Here is a 20,439-nt window from a genome sequence, read left to right on the forward strand (position 1 = left end):
TGTAGCCCGTGATGTGTTCTTTATGTAGACAAGGCATCTCAAAATCTTGAGCCCAAAGCTTGCACTTCCTATTTTTGACTATTTCAATCCTAATCATCAGTGATCATGTACCCGTCAGTGAACATAGACAGAATACTACACAGTATGAAGTTAGAAGATATGCCTCTATGTAGAGTAAGACATTAAATAGATTTAGTGATACCTTATATCAGAAATTAAATGTGATGCTATAAAGATGCTCTTAGTTAAAATGGTTTGTAATGGATATATTTTAAACCGTACAGCAAAGGAGAGATTCTGCCCGGGGATTCAGAAAGGGTACATGCACCCATGGGGGCTGGTACGCTGCCACAAGCCCAACCTGAGCCCTCGTCCTTGGGCTGGGATCTGGTGGGAGGTCTGGTGGCTGTGATGAGCCAGATGTGGCACTGGGAGCTAAGGGGATTCTCTACCGCAGTTGAAAACCTTGACTCCTTGTCTGCTTTTGCATTTATTATTGAAAACATTGAACCAAATTTAGCACTGGTATCTGAGAGCTTCTGCTGGTTACATGAAGATTTCAGCACTGTGTCAACGTTACAGCAGAGGTTGGGACTGTGAGGTCACTGGGATAATTAGCTCTGTATCTGAAAGGACATGAAATAAAAAAGACCAAAACATGAGGGAAGCAGACTCAGAAAGGAATAGGAGCAGGGGGCAGTAATGTCCTTGAAAGATCTGAAAAGTCCTGAAATTACAGATAAAAGGGCAAAAAATGCCCCTGTTACTGTGCTCATTATTTTATTGAATTATTAAATAGCCATTAAATATGTTTCCCTGCAGGCTGATATAGGTGAGTGTTAGGAACCCATGACTAGGGTTTTTTATTAAAACTAATATAGATGTGAACATGGATGCATTTAGCAAAAAAAGGAGAAACACTCACTTTTTTTTACTTTTTTCTCGCCAGCTGATTAAATCATGTCCTAAATCTATTCTCCTTTTTTGCTCCTTTTTGGTCGCCACCAGTTCCTGAAGGAAATGTCCTACACTATGGCTGCTTTTCAAGTTGTAAAATGTTTGCAGACAGATGCTAAATATTCAAGAGCAACATTATCATTCATTTCAAATCCTCTTTTTGTCCATCTAATGAACTACTTTTTGCTCATGCTTGGTTTCCCCGAGCTCCTGAGAGAAATATTGTGTGCTTCAGATTCTTCTGTAAAGACTTCACCACATTCCCATGCTACCTATCGCTGTTTTTTTTGCTGAGTAGATAGCACACAATGGTATTTCTCAAATTGTATTCACTGACAACAGCTGGAAAAGGGATAAATGAAAGCTGGAAGGGGTTAAAACCAAAACAATGAGATGAAAGATGCTAAAACTCCCATTAGATCTGAGGAGGTCTGTAGTTAGAGGTTAATATGAAAGTAAAGATTAGTTCAAACAAAGTGCACTGTTGTGCCAAGATGTTTAAAACCATGTCAAAGAAGCAAAACAACATGCCCTTGAAAAAGCATAACCCTAGGCACCAGATGTAACTTAGTCTGCACTTCTTACTGCCCTTTCTAAAGCTCATTCAAAATGCCTCAAACACTTTCTGTGCTCTCACGAAAGGGTGCAGGTTACACAATATGGAGCCACAGATATTGTACAGTGAAACCATGTTGATGTCGTTTAGAATTACTTAAAGTTTGGTGTTTAAATGGCCACAAGGAAACAAGAGAAATCAAGTTCCTTCCAGACGTGCAAACAGTGAACCTCTGTTTGGTTAGTGCCGGTCTAAATTGTGGTGTTTGAGCATTAAGCGTATTTACTACTCTGCATGACCTTCACACTGAACGCTGCAATTTCCCAAAGCAATGTGCAATGCAATAATTATGTGTGCGCAAACAAATGAATGCATGATTGAACAAACAGAGAATCAGGCATGCAGATAGGAATAGTAGAATTCAAAAATACGCTGAATTCAGACCCTGTAGGATCCATCTTTTAGAGATAGTACTCTCATTCAGACTTCTACACCGACGTCATTATTTCTCTGACTAATTGGCACAGCCAGATGGAGTCATCTACTTCTCCTTCTCTAATGAGTGACATTCAAGTGAGTTGCTTAAATTAAATGTAGCAGTCCCTCTGTGGCCACTAATGCTGTGTACACTCAGCTCTTTTATTTAGAACACGCAGAAGTCACTTTCCAGAGGTCCAAGATTCCTCTCTTTGGCACAAGCACTTTAAAAATGAAAGCTGAAAAATTAGAGACAAAATAAGAGGACTTTACCTCAGGCGAAATATTCGGGTACCTTTTTCCTTTCCTAATCGGCCACCTAGACTTAAGAATTGGGCGATACCCAGTTTCCCTCTGACTAGTCTGATAAAAAAAAATAAAAAAAACATGGTATTAAATAAGCCTCTTTATTTGGAGCTTTATATTGGTTTTAATTTTTTGACTTAAAAACAATAAATTATACGGTCTTCAAATTTCTGACTATGTAACACTGATAGCTGAAATTTTGTAGTTGCTGATGGCAGCCGTAAATTATATTATTGCTGGTTAGTTTATTGTTTTGGAGAAGAAGAATCTAGTTGATATATATATTTTTTAATCATAAAATATGGTACTATTTCCTTGCATTAGCTGCCATACTCGCTCCACTGTAGGCAGTAAGGGAGGCTTTTTTGACACTTGTATAAGTATTGAAACAACACTGATGTCGACACAGATAAAGCTTACTCTTGGGAATATTTTTTTTTAACAGTGCATTTCCAGATCTGATCAGACTAAACAGAAAAAATCTTCTCCTGTGGGATAAGAATTAACCTTGTTGGGGTGTCAGCCCTGAGAGATAAAGATTTTTCTCTCTGGAGACCTTTGCCGTGTCTGACATTTAGATCTATGAGAAATATGGAGGAAGAACTCGAGTAGACAGTGTTGATGAACCAACAAATCTGACTTAGCTCAGTTCTGACTGTCCAGCCTGCGCTGATATATATAATAACTGCAGATGGAAGGAAGAGATGGTGACAAAGTGAAAGATGGTGGAGGGGCACGGAGCACACGACAGATGAAGGAGTGACGGATACACAGGCTGGAGGATGATTTATAGTCCAAACTCACAGTCTGATTAACTAACAGAGTCCATCCCAAAGCTGATGTAATGATGCTGCGCTGCTAGAAACCCACTATGATGGCAGGAGACTGAATCTGTCCCTCCATTACTGCGCTAATCCAGCATCCTACACCTAACATGGTACGACAGCTTGGAATTTTTCCACCCAATGCCTTTTCTTTCCTCTCGAGTCTCCTGTAGATGTGTCTGACTCACTGTTGTATTATTATTCAGTTTATGAGGCCACACCAAAATAACTGTTTCCAGTTTCTATACTGCGTTTTTGAGCATACTGGAGTCAGAAACAACAACATCCAGAGAGGGGCTAAAGAGGGCTAAAGCAGAGCGGTATGACATGCTGTGAGAGTGAGAACAGGCACGCGAGGAGCAGAGCCAGAGAGGAAGAAACAGGCAGAGTTTGATAAGCAGGACGGAGACAAAGAGGAATGACGGAGCGTGAGGGAGACGAGCTGAGAGTGCAGGGCTGTAAGCTCTGCTCTTATATCCGAGCATTTCTGTCACATCCCCACATACTGCACTGCCTGCCGCCCTGCATGCTCCCTGCAGAATCACATTAACCTTGAGGCACCGTCTATTTGTGTTTCTAACCTGGTCCATACCATCTCATCCTCCCACTGTGCAAACTAAACAGCAGCAATATATACCGGAATACTGGATTTCATAATCAACATCCCACATGTTGTGCATGTCTAAGATAAGCTCTCTTTCAGAATAGGGGTCGCATGTGTCCGTGAATCCAGCCTCAAATACAAATTTGAGTTTTAAATTCTGAAAAGTCAGGTTTGAAAAATAACCAACAATGTTTTTTCTACAAGACACCTCCTTATCCTCTCTTTTACAGGATTTTAACATACAATGATTTGCAGTGTAGACATGTCTGTGCTTTAACATAAAGTTACATCTCATTTGTTTCTGATTCATATTAACACCTCTGATTTATTTCTATAAAAATATTGATTAACATGAAATCCTTTACAGAAATGGACAGTTATATCACTTCTATGGTACATCTGGCAATCAGGGATTATTTTTTATCTCTTTCTACTGAAATATTCTCCTCGTATTTCAAATACTTAAGCAAAGCTTGAATCCGGCTTTGCTGAAGCATGAATAATACTTTTGTTTTCTAAATGCCACATTAATGCACCCAGGGTAATACAGTACGGCGCACTTTAAAACACACACTAACAATAAAACATAAGCCAGCATAAACACTGTAAAAGTCTGCTGCCTCACAGGTATTTGAGCACAAAGATGATCTCTTCTCGCTCCATAATGTTCACTGATCCGTAACAGGGGGAATTGGACAAGCTGCAAGATTTCAATATTTATGTAATAAGTTTAGGGCACAAAATGTTCAGCAGTATAGCTTTTAGTTTGCTTGTACAAGTACTCGAGTACGAGTTGATGTTATTACCCGGGTAGCGTTTCATTACTCGCACACCTGTGCATGCATTTGCGTTCAACTCAGTTAGCGTTAGGTGTGTAACCATCTCTCTGGGTTTGCCTTGCTGAAAATACTAGAAGTGAGAACATGGTAAACGGTACACAGAGGTGTCACTTCTTCAGCTTTATTTAACATATACGCAGCAGGTGAAGCGCGGTGCAGCGAGCCGCATTACAACTGCTTTTCAGCAGCTACAGTTACTCTATAGGAACACTCCAAAGACGAGAGGACATACAAGAAAAAAAAGATGAAGATAAAGTACAGTGCAATATAAGTGGCGTTAAACTTGTAGTTGGATGTTTAGTCACATTAACCACATGATCTTAAAACACAAGGAGAATCCAGTGGAGACAGACAACCGCCATATCATTTGCTAACCCTGTTAGCACACGTCGTTGTGATGATACCATAGCGGAGAACATGAGCCGTATGTACAGACAAGCTAATAACGAAATAACAGTGATTGGAGATATGGTCCCATTAAGTGTTGTGGAAGAAGAAGACTTCTGCGATTTGATGGCGTTTGTCGAGCCGGAGTACAAGTTACTGTACCATCACGGCTAACAACTGTTATGAGAGTGGAAAAGATGTATAAGGAAAGAGCAGCAGAATTGTGCTAAACATCAGTGTCTGTTACTACAGTCTCTGGGACAGCTCTCTCCATGGAGTCATATCTTAACATCACTTCTCATTTAATTCAGAACGGGGATTTAAAGGCTGATGTCGTACAGAAACACAGTACTGATGAGCGACAAACCCCAGGAAACATAGCGTCTGTGTCTGCCAGAGGGTCTGTGTCCGACTTTGTGGTAAAAAAAATAGAAAAACCAAGAGTACCCGAGTGCTAGTTCATAATGTGAGAAGTGGAGCATTTAGATTCCTGTAAATGCCCATCCCTAGCTTGTATATTTTCTCCGTCTTTTATGACTGTACTTTATTTTTTTCTGAAAACTGAGCAACATTTTGAATCTCCATTATTAAAGAGATATCTTCAAACAGTGCAGTCTGTGTCCTCTCAAGAATGTAATCTCAAATTGGACCCTAACAACAACACAATTTGCTTGATCCAGTGTAACAAACAGCCTGGATAACAGCGCTTATAACGACAGGCACAGTCAGACGGCAAGGGACAAAAAGGGCGCTGTGGGGCAAGGACGCTCAGGACGAGGTGTGTCAGAGAGCGGGTAGCTCATTAAAAAATAAGGGCTTTATAGTCAGCCATTTATATTTTTATCTCTGTTACGTTACAAATAGGATAGGATGTTATTCTGCTTTGGTCATGACGTGCAAAAAGTATCCATCTGCTGGAGTGATTCGGTCACGATGCAGAGAAGCACAATCTTTCTATCAATCAGTGCGTAATGAAATTGTTACCAGGAGAAGGGGGAGAGTCGAGCTTTGTTAAATAGTCTGAGTCAGGGAGTGCAATGACTCAATGGAGAGTAATAACATATCACTCTCAGTTATGTCCGGTGGGGTTTGACCTTGTGGATGTTTGCACCAAATGCACAAGAGGCAACTACAACTGCTTTCACCAGCGGATCACTGAGACAGAAGATAATGTCGCCTCTTATATTCCTTATTGGATACCTCTTCACATAAAAGGTACACTACAGAAATGTATGCCTGAATCCATACAAACCACCATCCGTATAGTAAGAAGTAGAGCTTTTCAGTCTAAAAAAAAATGGAGGAATGAATTAATTTCACCCATCAATGAGCCGAGACTGGCATTACCAGTTGTTATCCATAGATAAGCCCCCTGACTAGAGGTGATTGACAGCACCTATTAGTTTTATACGTGCACAGTCATATCCTGTGCAGTAACCTTTCAAGGTTGTTACCATGCTGCTGGGGAAAGCACCCAAACAGAGGAATACAAAAAAAAAAACTAAACCATAAAAACCTTCCCCAGCATCTCTTTCCTGATTTGCTTTCAAATCTATACTCTCTGTAGTTTGATGATATTCACAAAGACAAACATACGCACCTCCTCCCACTGATGAATGTATCTGATGAGTCGGGACAGTCTCAAGAGACGAAGAAGACTGAGGATCTTGGTGAAGCGGACGATTCGCAGGGCGCGGGCTGTTTTATATACCTCTGAGTCAAAGCCTTTCTCTACTATTAAAAAGATATAATCCACTGGAATGGACGAGAGGAAGTCCACGACGAACCAGCTCTTCAGGTAATTCATCTTGATGACCTTGGGGTCGAGGATGATCTCAGAGCTCTCCTCGTTGACGATCCCCGTCCTGAAGTTCATGACCAGGTCCACCAGGAAGATGGTGTCCGAGGCCACATTGAAGACCAGCCAGGTGGTGGTAGTCTGCTCTGAGAAGAAGGTTATTCCCACAGGAATGATGATTAGATTCCCCATCATCATGATGAGCATTATCAAGTCCCAGTAGAACCTGCAGAGCGAGACATAAATCAGTAATGCAAGAGAGAAAACATGTAGAAAATAGAAAGAGTTCATATCAATAGAATGTACTTGAAGCAGCAATCAGAGTGAACTACAGTTTTCCTTTGGTCTCTTTAAACACTAGACATAACTTAGCTGTTATCACCTTTTTGTGTACTCATTTTGATTCCGGTGTATTATTGGTTTTTCTGCGTTTAGGCGTTGCAGAAGAATTCTACTGTGAGCGTGGTCCATATGACCAAACAGCTTTTTAAATATTTGTTTAACCTTGAATTATGGCCAAAATAAGCCTGCAGATCTCCACTGATCACTCTCTTTTCAGTTGCTTCTCAGTCTAGCAGCAGTGAAATGGTCAACTTTGGGGTTTTTTTTCCTCAATTTTCCCTACATTTCTTCGCTGAACAACAAAGAGGACAAGACTATTTACATTATAACTGCATGAGGGTTCGTTTTTTGACGTCAGAGGAAATGGCTGCTGTGTGATTATGGTAAATGTGTCTGAACAAATAAAAACAAAAAGAAAGGAAAAATGTTCAAGACTGAGGTGTGTGGATATGCAGATAACTAGGAGTTCTCACATGCTATCCTACAATAGGCGTAATATGATGAGTAATAGATTCAGCTATGACAGCTATGTCGGATAGTGTTCTTATCAAACCTCTTTTTTGTCAGATAGAGCACAAAGTTATGATTCAAGGACACGGAGAAAAGCGCTGCTAGGCTAGCACTTACTGTAAGTATTAAGGGCCTTCTTAGAAGGAGACCCTCTCTGACTGTGTTAATGTCTCTGCCCTCTGTCCTGTGATGAACAGAGTCAGCGGTGATTCATCAGCACCCCGCTCTGCTCTATTCACCACGTGTCCCGGGCCTCGATAAAGGCAGAGCAGCCATGAATGAAAATAGATGCTTTCAGGAATCCTATCTCATGCTAAAAACTCTCCACTGACGCCATCACCGCTGCCTGTTTCTGCTCTGCCTTGCTGCCTGTGCGCCGCTGATGTTCAGGATGAAAATGGACTTGCTGGCTGGTTGGCAGGCTGCCTGTCTGGCTGGCAGACCGTCCATGCAGTAATGGATCTGTTTGAATGAGTTAAGATGGGGCCTTGGCTTTATAAATATCCACAGATCATGTGTCCGATAATTGTCTTCGCTTCAATCACACAGCAGCCATCTAGGTGGTTCAGAATATCCACTATAGGTATTTTTACACCAGCAGGCATTGAACCGGGGCCTACTGAGTGGCCTCTTTAAATGGAGATTGACTTAACACCCTGAGTGGCACATCAAAGTGCAGAACAGCTTTGATTTATGTGTGCTAGCTATTCCTCTTAAGTTTGGATGGTAGTAGATCACTTAGAACTAGCCTGAACTATTGTCAGGCTTTCAGTCTACTGATGCCTGTTACTCTGACACGTCAGAAACGAATGTTATTTATATCTAAATGCTTATAAAGAGGCTGCCATAAAGACATCTGCAATAATTATTTTTTTAATTTGCTTCATAATAAAACAAGACTGAATAGAAATATTCCATATTTGAAGGAAACAAAAGATAAGGGTGAGATTGTGATTAAAGTGTGTTGAGTTGACTATCGATGAAACATCATTACCCTCTCTAGTCAGCAGCACAATTACTAGTTGGTTAAACTAATTATTAATTTCATTAATTCAGGCCGCCAATGCGGGTCAAATGTTGTGTGTAAGCTCTAACGCAGCCACTAGCCACTAGCTGGGGCTGTAGCTTCCACTATGCTGCCTGATGTAAACGAGTACAGTGGACTGATGGCATCTGTAGTGCGGAGGGGTTTGGCAGTATTAAGATCTGGAAAATGGTTGTACTGGATGTAAGCTGTGTCAGGTGAAGGTTGAATAAAACCACTTGCTGGTGGTGTTAGCACTGCTAACGTCTGACACATTCGGCACATCGATTTGACATTGTCTACCTGCTGACACTGTGTTCCTGTTTTTAGCTGTGTTAACTAGACTGTCTTTAATTGTGAATGTTTTCTTAACTTCAGACTAGTGGAATATTCTGAATTTAAATGTGTGTTTAATCAACAGGGAAATAAGTCGCTAGGAACATCCCTATTTAAGTTAATTTAAGCTTTACTTCACTATAGTTAAAACAGAGTAGTATTATGACAACAGGGGAAATAGAATGGGAAAATGTAAAGATAAAGCCCTAAAAAATAAAGTTTATGATCTGGTGTGAAGTCATGCATCGCAAAAGTTTTCTGAAACAACTTCTTTTATCAAAACTTGTATAGTCATACAAAATGTTATTATATATTTATATGAATCCAAACAAAAGCTTTGGTTTGAAATTGAGAGCCCACGACGTGCCCACATTTCCATGACATTTCTATTCCTCTGATGGCTTGAGTAGGTGGTATTTATACTGTTCATGACCTCTAAGACACCCACTCATCTAATGAATAAAACATTGTTTCACTACTAGATTTAGAAGCTAGAAAATGGTAGACTGCAAGCCAGGCTGCATGAGACAGACTATGTTTACCAAGTTCAAAGTTCGTCTCTGAGGAATGAAGAGCTTTTCAGATGGTTCTGGTTTTAATTGCATTTTACCCCTTTCTTTATGAACAGCAGGCCACGAGGTGGGCCAATGCAGTTTGCTCCAACCACACATGTGACATCATTTATTTTCATTTATATTCAACTCCTGCTTTAAAGGTCCACCTCTTAGAATGACCCAAGCTCCTGTTGAACCAGTAGCTGAACATAGATAATCAAGCCGCTGCAGTCACCTGCATCCTTGAACCTACCTACAACAGGAAGGGTGAAACCTCCAAAAAGACAATCCCTGAAGCTCTAATGGTCCTACTTTAGCGCATAACCCTTGTAACGGATCAGAGAACCAGATCAGGCTCAGGTAGAAGAATCCTTATCGGAACAATTTTGCTCCTGTTCCTTTCAGCTCATAAGTTTCAAAATAATCAAGTCCAGAGCTCTCCTGTCAAGCAGCCAAGAGAACCCCACACAATCTAACTCAGTCTGCCCCTGTCCAATGTGGGAAGTAACAAGTGCTCCAAACTTTTATCTACTTAATGGATGTTCACAGTGAGAAAATGTGGATTTATGGAAGACTTAACGTCCTCTATCTATTATAAGGCTTATCTTAACACAGAATGAAACTTCTAAAAATCCTTATATCTGCACATTTAAGTACGATTAAATTTAGGGCGTCCAACATCCCAAATCTAACATTTAGGAATGTCATTTATAAGAACAAAAACACACATTTCTATCTGACCTCTAGAGGTTAAAAGAAATGTAATGTTCCTAACGTTCTGCACAATACCCTTTAAGTGGCAGGGCAATTTAAAAAGACGAGAAAAGTGATTGTGAGGACATATTACCAGCTACTGTATGAGTATAATAAGATGTTACTTTGTAATGGCTCAGAGCACAGCCATGTGTCCACTCTGAAAGAAGACATCACTGAGAGTCTTTCAGAGTACCACAAAGGCCTCTCCTTAGTATAAGCAGAGGTGGATGAGGCCATGCATGAGGCCTCTCTGAAAATCTATGAATAATGAATATTACTAACCTGCCATTAAACTTTAAGCAGCCACTGTGTATAAAGAATATATCGGATATTAAGTTTCAAACACTCGCACAAAGCGATATAAAGCCCACGTGAATGGTGGTGTCATTCAGGGACCGTTCTTACGTAAGAATTTTCATTAAAGCACCACGCTGTGTGTTTTGTTTCCTGTTTTGGGGTATGCATGGATCTGCCACACTAAATGTTTAATATATGATGTGACAATAAGGGTTCCTAGTGGTGAAGTTCTGCAGCAACAAAAAAAACACATCGACAAAAATAATTAGATGGTTAAGTTGATCCCTAAAGTAGAGGAACAGATTACCTTCTAAGCCTCAGTACAAGAGGAGCTGCCAGACAAAGTGTACCCTTCACCTCCATCATTTATGAACCAGCAGGAGAGGCAGCTTGAAGCAAAGGGATGTAACCTCACAGCACCGTAGCACTTTCAAGCCAGGAGGCAATTTCTCTGGTATAGAGGGACTGTGTCTCTAAAGTGGCTCGAGGACAAGGACTGCCTCTGAAAACCGCCCTTTGGAAAATGTCATGTGGAAGGAACCTGAGGAGGGCTGCAATCACTAAAACAGTTTCCAATACAGCAGAAATAAATTGGCCAATCTCCTTGTGCTAGGATAACATCAAAAGATGCCCACTTACGGCTATATTTGTCTCCTCGTTTCAATAATCTGACTGTGCTTTAAATCATACATGGACTTAATCCATCATTTCCCATGAGGAACTTTTTATTCCCGTGCTTCCCGACCCAAAATTGTACCACCGTAGTTTAAAAATACAGCACACACACCTAAGCCAGAAAGTTTACTGGAAATAAATGTTTTGTTGGTTTTCAATCAAATACCGTTGAGTTATCTTCTGAATCTTTTTATTCAATTCCTTTTTGTCATTCCAAAAACGATACTCAGAAAGTGCCTTCTGCCAAAAAGAAATAAAACTGGAAACAATAATGACCACTTTAAGATATGGTTAGTCATTCCATTGGCAAGTCAAAATTTTGATTTCTTAATACATAAGATTCTTGTACTAAGGTTGCACTTGTGATTTTGTATGTTGGTATGATTTTTCATGTGTCTTTGGGGTTTTTTCATACACGCTATCAACAGGTTTCTACAACATCCACAAACATGCTTTCATAGCACCTTAATTTTTCAATGTTTGTGTGAAACAAATAAACTAAACTTAACTCAACCCAATATGACAGAACTGCTCAGCTCCTGCCTTTTAGTCATTTTTCAGAGGGGGCAATCTCCTTACATAATTGTTTTCAGAGACTGTTAAGCCCATTGACTGTTGTTTCGGGCTTTTAATCCATGCCCACTGTCATTGTACATCTGTGTGTGCAGATGGGCGTGTGCATATGCCTGCTTCTTTGTTTGGGTGGGTACAGGACATCCCAGTGAGGATTAATTATAGGAGTGCAGTTCAGAACTATGGAGTGTTATCCTAACATCTAATGGTTTTTATTTAAATATTGGTGTATCAATAACAGCGAGGCAGTGCTCCATAGTTACACAGGTCTGAGGAAGAGGACCAGTAACTTTAAAATTCAGCGTACAGTCTCTGAAACTGAGCCCTGCACATACTGAGGCCTGCTGTGAGTTCAGCACCATGGACAGCTCCGTGTTAAAGGCAGAGGCCAGTACCACATGCCCCGACACGTTACATGAAGCTTCAGTGGAAAACAGAGATGATTGTCACCATCAAGCTGTGTCGGGGGACACTGGTGCACAGACTGGGCCAGATGAGATGCTTAATTGGTTTGAGTGGTGAACTGTAAACATGCAGCTTGTGGAGAACCAGCTTGGGCTCTACCTGATCTCATTTGTTTTGCTGTTTGGAGTCATCGTGCTGGAAATGTGAAACAAATGAGAAGCAGTTTGTCTAGAGTCAAACTGACCGGCCTCATCTGCTACACACATGGATGCAGTTTCCATCGGGCTGTTTTTAAAACAGTTTGTCATTACATTGCCAATCTTTAAGGACAATAGTTCAATGCACTATGGTCTGGAATTCATTAGGTGGAAAAAATGGACACTTATTGAGATTCACTGTTAAACTTTTAACTGTGAATGTATTGTTATTTACTTGTAGCAGCTTTGCCTCAAGAGTGTTGTACAGTGTTATAATAGAATATGAAGCATGGTTTAATGCTGATTCTTGTTCATTTATAACACGTTAAGTCTTGTAATGTTAAAGTATGTAAATGTAGTTGAATGTACAGTATCTATACTGTATTTAGTGAAAATTAAAGAATGTTACTGTATGTGACATTTAGATAAAGCCAACAGAGGAAGGGGTTGCAGGATGCTCCTGCAGCTCCTCTCAAACACATTCCATCACATTTCCTGTCCAACCCGCATGCATTAGTGCAGCTAAATGTTTTGTGCATTTCTACCAATATATTCTAATGCTGATTTTGGCTAATTAATGCAAGACACGCACATTTTCCCCCCTAAATCGTCTTCCTGCACGATTTTTTTCTCCGCATTCTGTGCATATATTTCGGTGTGCAGGCCCCGTCGCTGTCTACCGACCGCATACAATGAAATGTTTACACCCGTGATGGTGCATTGCCACTGTCACGTTGTGTCCAGGTACACAGGGACATGTCGCAATGAGGACCTGGCTCTTGTGTGTGTACGTGTGTTGTTGTGGCTCCAGACAGAAAACGTGCGCCTTCCCCTGCGAGTGTGTGTGTGGGTTTAAAATGATGACATTCAGCATGCTTTTCCAAGGACATCTCCTCCACACACCTTTACAGCAGTAACGCTTCCCTTATATTAGAATAGAAATACCGCAATGAGACACACACTCAGACGGAGCGCGTTGAGGATCCTTATAGCCTGAACACAGAGGTAGATTAGAGCTTCTGGGCTGTGCGTGTGTGCGTGTGTGTGTGTGTGTGTGTGTGTGTGTGTGTGTGTGTGTGTGTGTGCCAATGACAGAGCGTTATGTGTGAACGTGTATATCTTGCAGACCCTAGGGTGACGGGAGGAGGGATGGGTGAGGGTGGGGGGTGAGGAGTAAAGGTGTCTTTTCCAGCCCTTACCTAAAATCGCTATATGGATGAATGATCCAGTATCCGGCCGTTTGTACCCTCTCCTGCTCTTTCTCCACCGCTTTCTGACTGCCGAACATACGTAAGGAGAACTTATTGACTCCGGGCTGCATCATGGCCCCAAATTGCCTCTGCATAAACCCGTGTTGCCTGGCCGCCGCCTCCAGATCGTCAAAGCCGACCATGGCCTCTTCCCGCTCCCCCTTGAAGCCCACGGAGTTGCCATGGTCCTTCTGGCTGCCCGTGTTATTTTTCTGTATCGAGTCTTGTCTCTGAAAAACATTATTCCCGTCCGCCTTCTCCTCCTTGCTGCTGGAGAACGAATTCGATTTCTCTTCCATGGTGTTTGGACTTTTCCCGTTTTTCTCTCCTTCGTCTTTGCGGCAAAAAAAAAAGCGTTCCGCGCTCCGGTCTCGCCGTGAGATCTCTCTCTCTCGCTCTCTCTCTCTCTTTCTCCTTCTCTCCCTCTCTCTCTCTCCTGTGTGTGTGTGTGTGTGTGTGTGTGTTTTTTTGTTAATGTCCTTCAAAAGTGTTCAGCTCCTCTGCCTTCAGTGTGAGTGCTGCAAACTGAGACAGGGAGCCCGAGAAGCCGCTGGATCAGGTTTCTTGGGTTACCGCCATCTACCGACGGCCCCGTCTCCTGCCGTCCAAAGCCTCCTGTTCTTCCTCGCGCTCCGCACGGCACTGCGGTTTAACTGGCACATGCCCCTGCACCTTATTTACATAATGTGGATCATGATAGCCCCCCCCCCCCCCCTCCTCCCTTCCCGTCCTACTCCTCCTCCTCCTCTGTCATCACTTTCACACATGACAGGAGGAAGCCAATATCACCAGGAGCACAGTGAATTCAATTCAGTGGTAAATAGAGTTAATAAAGAGCATTTTTAAAATCAATTGCAGCATGAGTGTGTGTTCGTGTGTGTGCGTGTGTGTGTGTGTGTGTGTGTGTGTGTGTGTGTGTGTGTGTGTGTGTGTGTGTGTGTGTGTGTGTGTGTGTGTGTGTGTGTGTGTGTGTGTGTGTGCTGCCTGTGGCACTCTTCTGGCTGCAGGTTTGTTTCCCACTGAGCAGTGATAATAGAAGACAACACGGTGAAACAGATTGTAATGTCTGGTCATATGAGAAAACTAGGAGAACATCTTGTGGAAATCACACCTTGTAAGGTGTTGCGGATATGATCCAACATTTACAGTTTGAGTGCACTCTTCTGCTGTAGTTGCAAGCTGGAAGCACTTGTTTGCATGAGCCACCTTGACCCCATAATGCATTGCAACTTATATATGTGCTCCAAATCAAATCATAGCCTACATGGCGCATTTGAAATCTAAGTGTATGTCAGCAGAATGCTTCATGGGTATATTCAGGGAAGACAAGCTGCTCCTACATATCTTCAAACATTTTTAACAGTCATCTTCAAGCTCTGTTGTCACGACATATTTGCTTTTAAGGGGCGACACATTAGCTTGGCTGGATTGTTACAATTGAACAATAATTGGCTTTGATAAAGCTGTTTATAGTTACATGGTGCAACCAGCCTAAATATTTAAGTTGATTACTGAAAAGTAAAAATGTCCCAAACATAATAATATCATCCTGAAAAATAGATCATTTCTATGAGGGTTGTACAATAAATTGCAATGGTATTGTTATGACAATATTAGTATTCCCATTAAACACACCGCAAACCCATTCATCTGTTGAGTCTCAGTTCAACTGTAGAATTAAAGGTTTACAGCAGCTTCACTCTGTCTCAATTCAGAGGAATAAGCCCCCAAAAAAGTTCTTGTAAAAAAAAAAAAATGATGCAGATTTGGTAAAAGGATAACATCAAGCTTCACATCTGGCCATTTCTTTCAATATGCTTTAGTACAAAGGTCGGTTAAGATACGACCCTTCAACTAATGCTTGGACAGAACTGTCGCCCTAAATACCTACAAGGTCGAGCACCTCACTGTCTCCTCCACTGGCTGCCTCCATGGCAGTTTTCATGGACTGTGCGTGACTCCTGTTCCAGCCGTCCTTTGAACTTACTGCAGCAAAAAAGAAAACATTGTCACTGAGTATACATAATGCTATAAGTATATGAGACATCAAATCAATTTCCATGTAGCTTCTATGTAAGCTCCCATCTGGATAATCTTGTATACCTTTAGCTTGATCCTCTCTATTCACCACAGAGGACAAATGTGTGATTTCTTGGTTTAATCAACTGTGAGAGATCGTCACTTATAAGTTCTGTCTGATCTGATTTCATTACAGTAATACGCCATAGTGCTGTGGTATGTTTAGTGGTAACACATGCAAAGAAAGGTTCAACACTACATATTAAACTTAGTTTCCATTTTTCTTCTGCGTGTACTCCACTATGTTTTAAAAAGGAAATACTCTTTATTCAGCTCTATTTATCTAACACTTTTTACTGGTTATATTAAGTATAAATATTAAAAAAATAAAAAATAAAAGTAAAAAGATCAGTGTACAAAATGTCATGCACAATTATGGTTTAAGCCTTCAAATAGTAGCAGACTAACTAAGTAGCAGAATATCAGTAATAATTATCAAATAATAAACTTTTAAAAAAAAAACAGTTGAGTAACACGTTGAATGCGTAACTTTTTTTTTTTTTTTAAATTAAAGTCTGGATTTTTTTTTTTAAGTTGGGGGTTCTGGATGGTTCGCTCATACAGTATCATCTTAATACTTCCTGGATTTGTTGGTTGGACCAGAGAGCAGTATTAAGTACACAATGTGGTGTTAAAAATCCACCCTGAACCGATATGCTCGTAATTTCATGACCACACAAAACCACAGCTGGCTGTGTCCACCACTAAAGAGAACATTAGCTCAGATATTTTGCATGTTTAGTGGTGGATTATTACGTAATGATCCGAATGTTATCCTAATTGAAACAGACATCCCTTGATTTCTGTGTATTTTTTTCTCTCGGCTGGAGTTGGATTAGTTGGCATGCCAACTGTTTCCCCTCAACAGCGCTTGTGTAACTGTATTCCCACAGTTTGTGGGGCAGGGAGGGGTACTGATGGAGAAAAAAAAAACATTGCATAAGATTTCTGGCTTAAAGTAAAACTGATATTGAACAAAGTGCAAATCCCAGATGGCCCCTTCACATGTCAGAGAATAAATACAACAAGAACATATATTCGAGGCGGTGAACATTCATCAGGAGGATTCATGTGAGGGAAACTAATTCTACTGAAAGATCATCAATGACTTTAAACGTCATCATGCATTTAAATCTGCATATTAAAGCCTCGAATAAAAAGGAAAAAGAGTGATCAGTTAGAAGAATAAGTGATCTAGGTGAAAACTGCAAAATTAGGTTTTTTCAGTTCAAATGGATCATACTAGAACTTAATCCTGCCTCATATTTTCTTTTCAGAGTTACGAAAAAAAGTGGGTCACATGTCCAGTGTCCAGCAGGATAAAATGTGTTGCTGATTCTTCGGATGGTCTTATTGGCTCTGCAGAAATTGCATGGTGTCTCTGAGATTACATCCAGTCATCTCTGCTTACAGTCAATACCTCATCTAGACATGAAACATTACATAGCTCTGCACTGGCAGCCATTGCTTGTGCCACAAATAGCATCACTTTTGCAGCATTGTGTTACTATGCCCCCCATGGCTGCTTTTCATTTTCTGCAAGTCATTCAATGTACGGAAAGTTTTTATTTATGGACTCCCTACAGTTTACAGCAAAGTATACAGGGATTCTTACAAAGAAAAAGAAAATGACTTGAAGTTACTGTAGTGGACAAATCTATGTAAAGGTTGTAAATAACCTGGAGTATCACTGAAACATCCCAGAGTGAGCTCAATAACTGCCACAAATTAAAAACTCTTCCACCTCCCTCACTGACTACTAATTCACTGGTGCTCTTTGGTCTCTGGTCCCATGACTGACAACTTTAATTAAAGCATGATTGGGGCTGGGAAGATGGTAGTGTTGTAATAGGATTGTGAGCTTTGGTCCGAGTCCAGCTGTGACTATCAGAGTATCATGGACCTCAGGGATGAGGCAGCGGCTCTGGACAGAGACCATCTGAGGCCAAGGTTGACTTAATCTGATAGAAACAAATGAGAGCTTCATCAAGCTCAGACAAGATGATTACGATAAAATGATAGGCATCCAAAATAATTCAAATTTAATTGATAAAAATGTCTGTTTCTGAGTTTCATCTGTGGCAAAGACATGACAATTTTTCATTTGAGTCACACACAGATCAACACCAAAATGTAATATATTGTCCTTTGCTCACGATGACTCTTCCTTCCACCATATGTAGAGCAGTTTAGGAGTTTAAGTTTTTCTGTCATTTTGCATACAAGCTGACAAAGCAACAGCAACAAAAACATTTTCTCCTTGGCTGAGGAAAACATAAAAAAATCACTTTAGATTATCCAGAGGTGGCAAAAGGACACACATTATTAAGTCGGGAAAAAGCAGGTTAAACGGTTTCAAAAAGTTCAATTTGAAGTTCATGACTGAAATAAAACTCAAAAAGAACAGTCTCTAAAGGACATCACTGCTGGCTGTTTGTGTGCATAACTTCACAACACATTCTGGAAACTATTAAATCAAATCATCCTTCCTAAAAAAAAATCAAAAATGACCATTTCTCCACCAAAGGTCCCTCCTCTGAAATCATAAGCAGTTTGTTCATTATCACTGATGTTGCTCCAAGTTCTCCTTGTTCCTCATGGTATCACCTTCATTTGGTCAAGTTTTTCTTCTGTCTGTTGGAATGTGCCCGTCTTTAACATCAGTTTACCATGTTATGTTGATCCTGCTTGACCTTCAATGACGGATACATCAAGGATTTCTGTTTTCTTTGATTTATGTCCCACAGGTTACAATATGTTGGATGTTAGTAAATTGACATGTAATCATGCAAAATTTGAATTAAAACCATGTCCCATACACACACTATGTTAAAATGCCAATTTTGACAGCAGGAATTTACATGTTGACAGCCTGGTTAAAAAAAAAGAGAAGATTTTGGTCTTAGTAGTTAATGTCTGAAACCAATGGGTGATGTCAATCAGGCTTCGTCCACTATTGTTTACAGTCTAGGGTTTCGCCACAAGAGTACAATTCAAAGAGAACCATCAGACGTGTTTTAGTCTAAAATATTTAAAAGAAATAAGAAACCAAATCAACTTTGGGCAGCAGATCAGAATGGAGATCAGTCTTACATACAACTTGGTCTGAACACTGAGGGAGGGGAGGGGGAGGAGGGGAATCATAGCAGGACAGCTATGTTTTTTGTTTGAGAGACTGGTCCTAAAATGCAACATCTATTAGACATTACACTGATAGTTGTATATTATACCTTTAAGGCCTTCCTCAGCTATCACTCTTTGCCTATTTCTGGAATGTTTGAAAGTTACGTCGAGTCAGCATTTCCATGTATTATACCGTCTATTTACATGCATAAGGGGATGACTGTATGTGTGATTGTGTGCATACTGTTTTGTAGTGTAAAGCGTGTTGATGCAGTCTGTTAACCATTTGTCATAGATGAAAACTCCACCAACATACAATAACAAAATATTTGTACTATTGGCAGTATATCTCATTAAAATAACAAGAATAAGAATGAAACTTTACACAACATCCCATCCCTCTGCCTCAAATGTAACATGAGTGGGGCGGGGCATGGTGCATCTGTTCAATACATAAAACAGTTATCTGTCAGAGGGGTTAATGTGACAGTTGGCAGAGATATCATAATTAGATCCACACAGCTGAGCTCTTAGTTAACCTTCATCAGATTAAACAGCGACAAGGCTGCAGCTGTACTTAACTGTGCTCATATACATGAATTTATGGTCAACTACTGCAACTACTGCTCATCACCATTATGTAAGAGAGAGAGTTTGTGTGCCTCAAAGCTAACGAGGCCGTTTGAAACATTGTGCTGTCAGTGGACAAAGTTACAATAGAGGATAATTAAAAGGACGACTGTTGCCTGACTAACACATACAACTCTCCACTAGATGTATCAAACAATCCCTGATTTGAAATGAAATACTGGTTAGGACTTTAAACTAAATTTTTAAAAGGGTTTGAACTCTAATGCACCATACCGTACAATGATTACTAATGCTTTATCTGTAAGATTTTGATTTGATTACCTCAGTTGACAGTTTGTTTCCCTTTTTTGTCAACAAATTACAGTGCGTCATCTTACTGCCTACATAATTCTTTTTTACTGGAATTGGGAAATTTTTACAGACAGTACAAGTTAGAAAATGGTTACTTCAACTCACACTGACTCTAATGTGACATGAACAGAGCAAAATACTAATTCAGACTATCATAGATTGAAAGCAGGGGTGCATAACAACACTGTATACCCCATATCCACGCCAAATCACATTTCTTTGCATGTTTCAAGTTTGTAGCCCATTACATAAAGCACAATCAACTTCTTTACACAATTGTTCCAAGGTTGCAATTAAAAAAGGAACGATAGAAGTTACTCCCAATAACAAATATATATTGTATAAAACATGGACGTAGTCTCAGTGACATCAACAATTGGTTTCTGAGGAGGCATTTTGAAGCCCCTCATTGACGGTCGCCACATTGAAAATGCTAATTCAACATACATTTGATCAATCAAATCACAGCACTTGTATGAATAACTCCTAAAGTCTTTGCACACAAAGTCAGTTGTTTTCGTCCAAAATTTAAGTTTAAAACAAAATATATTATCATGTTATGTTTATCATGTTTGCACACTGACTCCAAAACCTTCGTCCGTCATTATTTTTTGGGGAACAGGTTTTA

At 40.3% G+C, this 20,439-nt stretch overlaps 1 protein-coding gene across 1 annotated transcript in view; it reads right to left on the bottom strand.

The window, feature by feature from the left end:
• Positions 1-14,330, bottom strand: part of LOC109990782 (potassium/sodium hyperpolarization-activated cyclic nucleotide-gated channel 1) — an 81,202-nt gene extending 66,872 nt beyond the window's left edge. The window contains exons 1-2 of the mRNA XM_020643002.2: positions 13,617-14,330; positions 6,551-6,974 (exon numbers count right to left, since the gene is read on the bottom strand). Of these exons, the coding sequence (XP_020498658.2) occupies positions 6,551-6,974; positions 13,617-13,966 (774 nt within the window). The 5' untranslated portion in view covers positions 13,967-14,330. The remainder of the gene's footprint in view (positions 1-6,550; positions 6,975-13,616) is intronic.
• Between the last annotated feature and the right edge of the window lie 6,109 nt (positions 14,331-20,439).

The sequence above is a fragment of the Labrus bergylta genome, chromosome 17 (genome assembly GCF_963930695.1).
Source record: "Labrus bergylta chromosome 17, fLabBer1.1, whole genome shotgun sequence".
NCBI classification, from domain to species: Eukaryota; Metazoa; Chordata; class Actinopteri; order Labriformes; family Labridae; genus Labrus; species Labrus bergylta.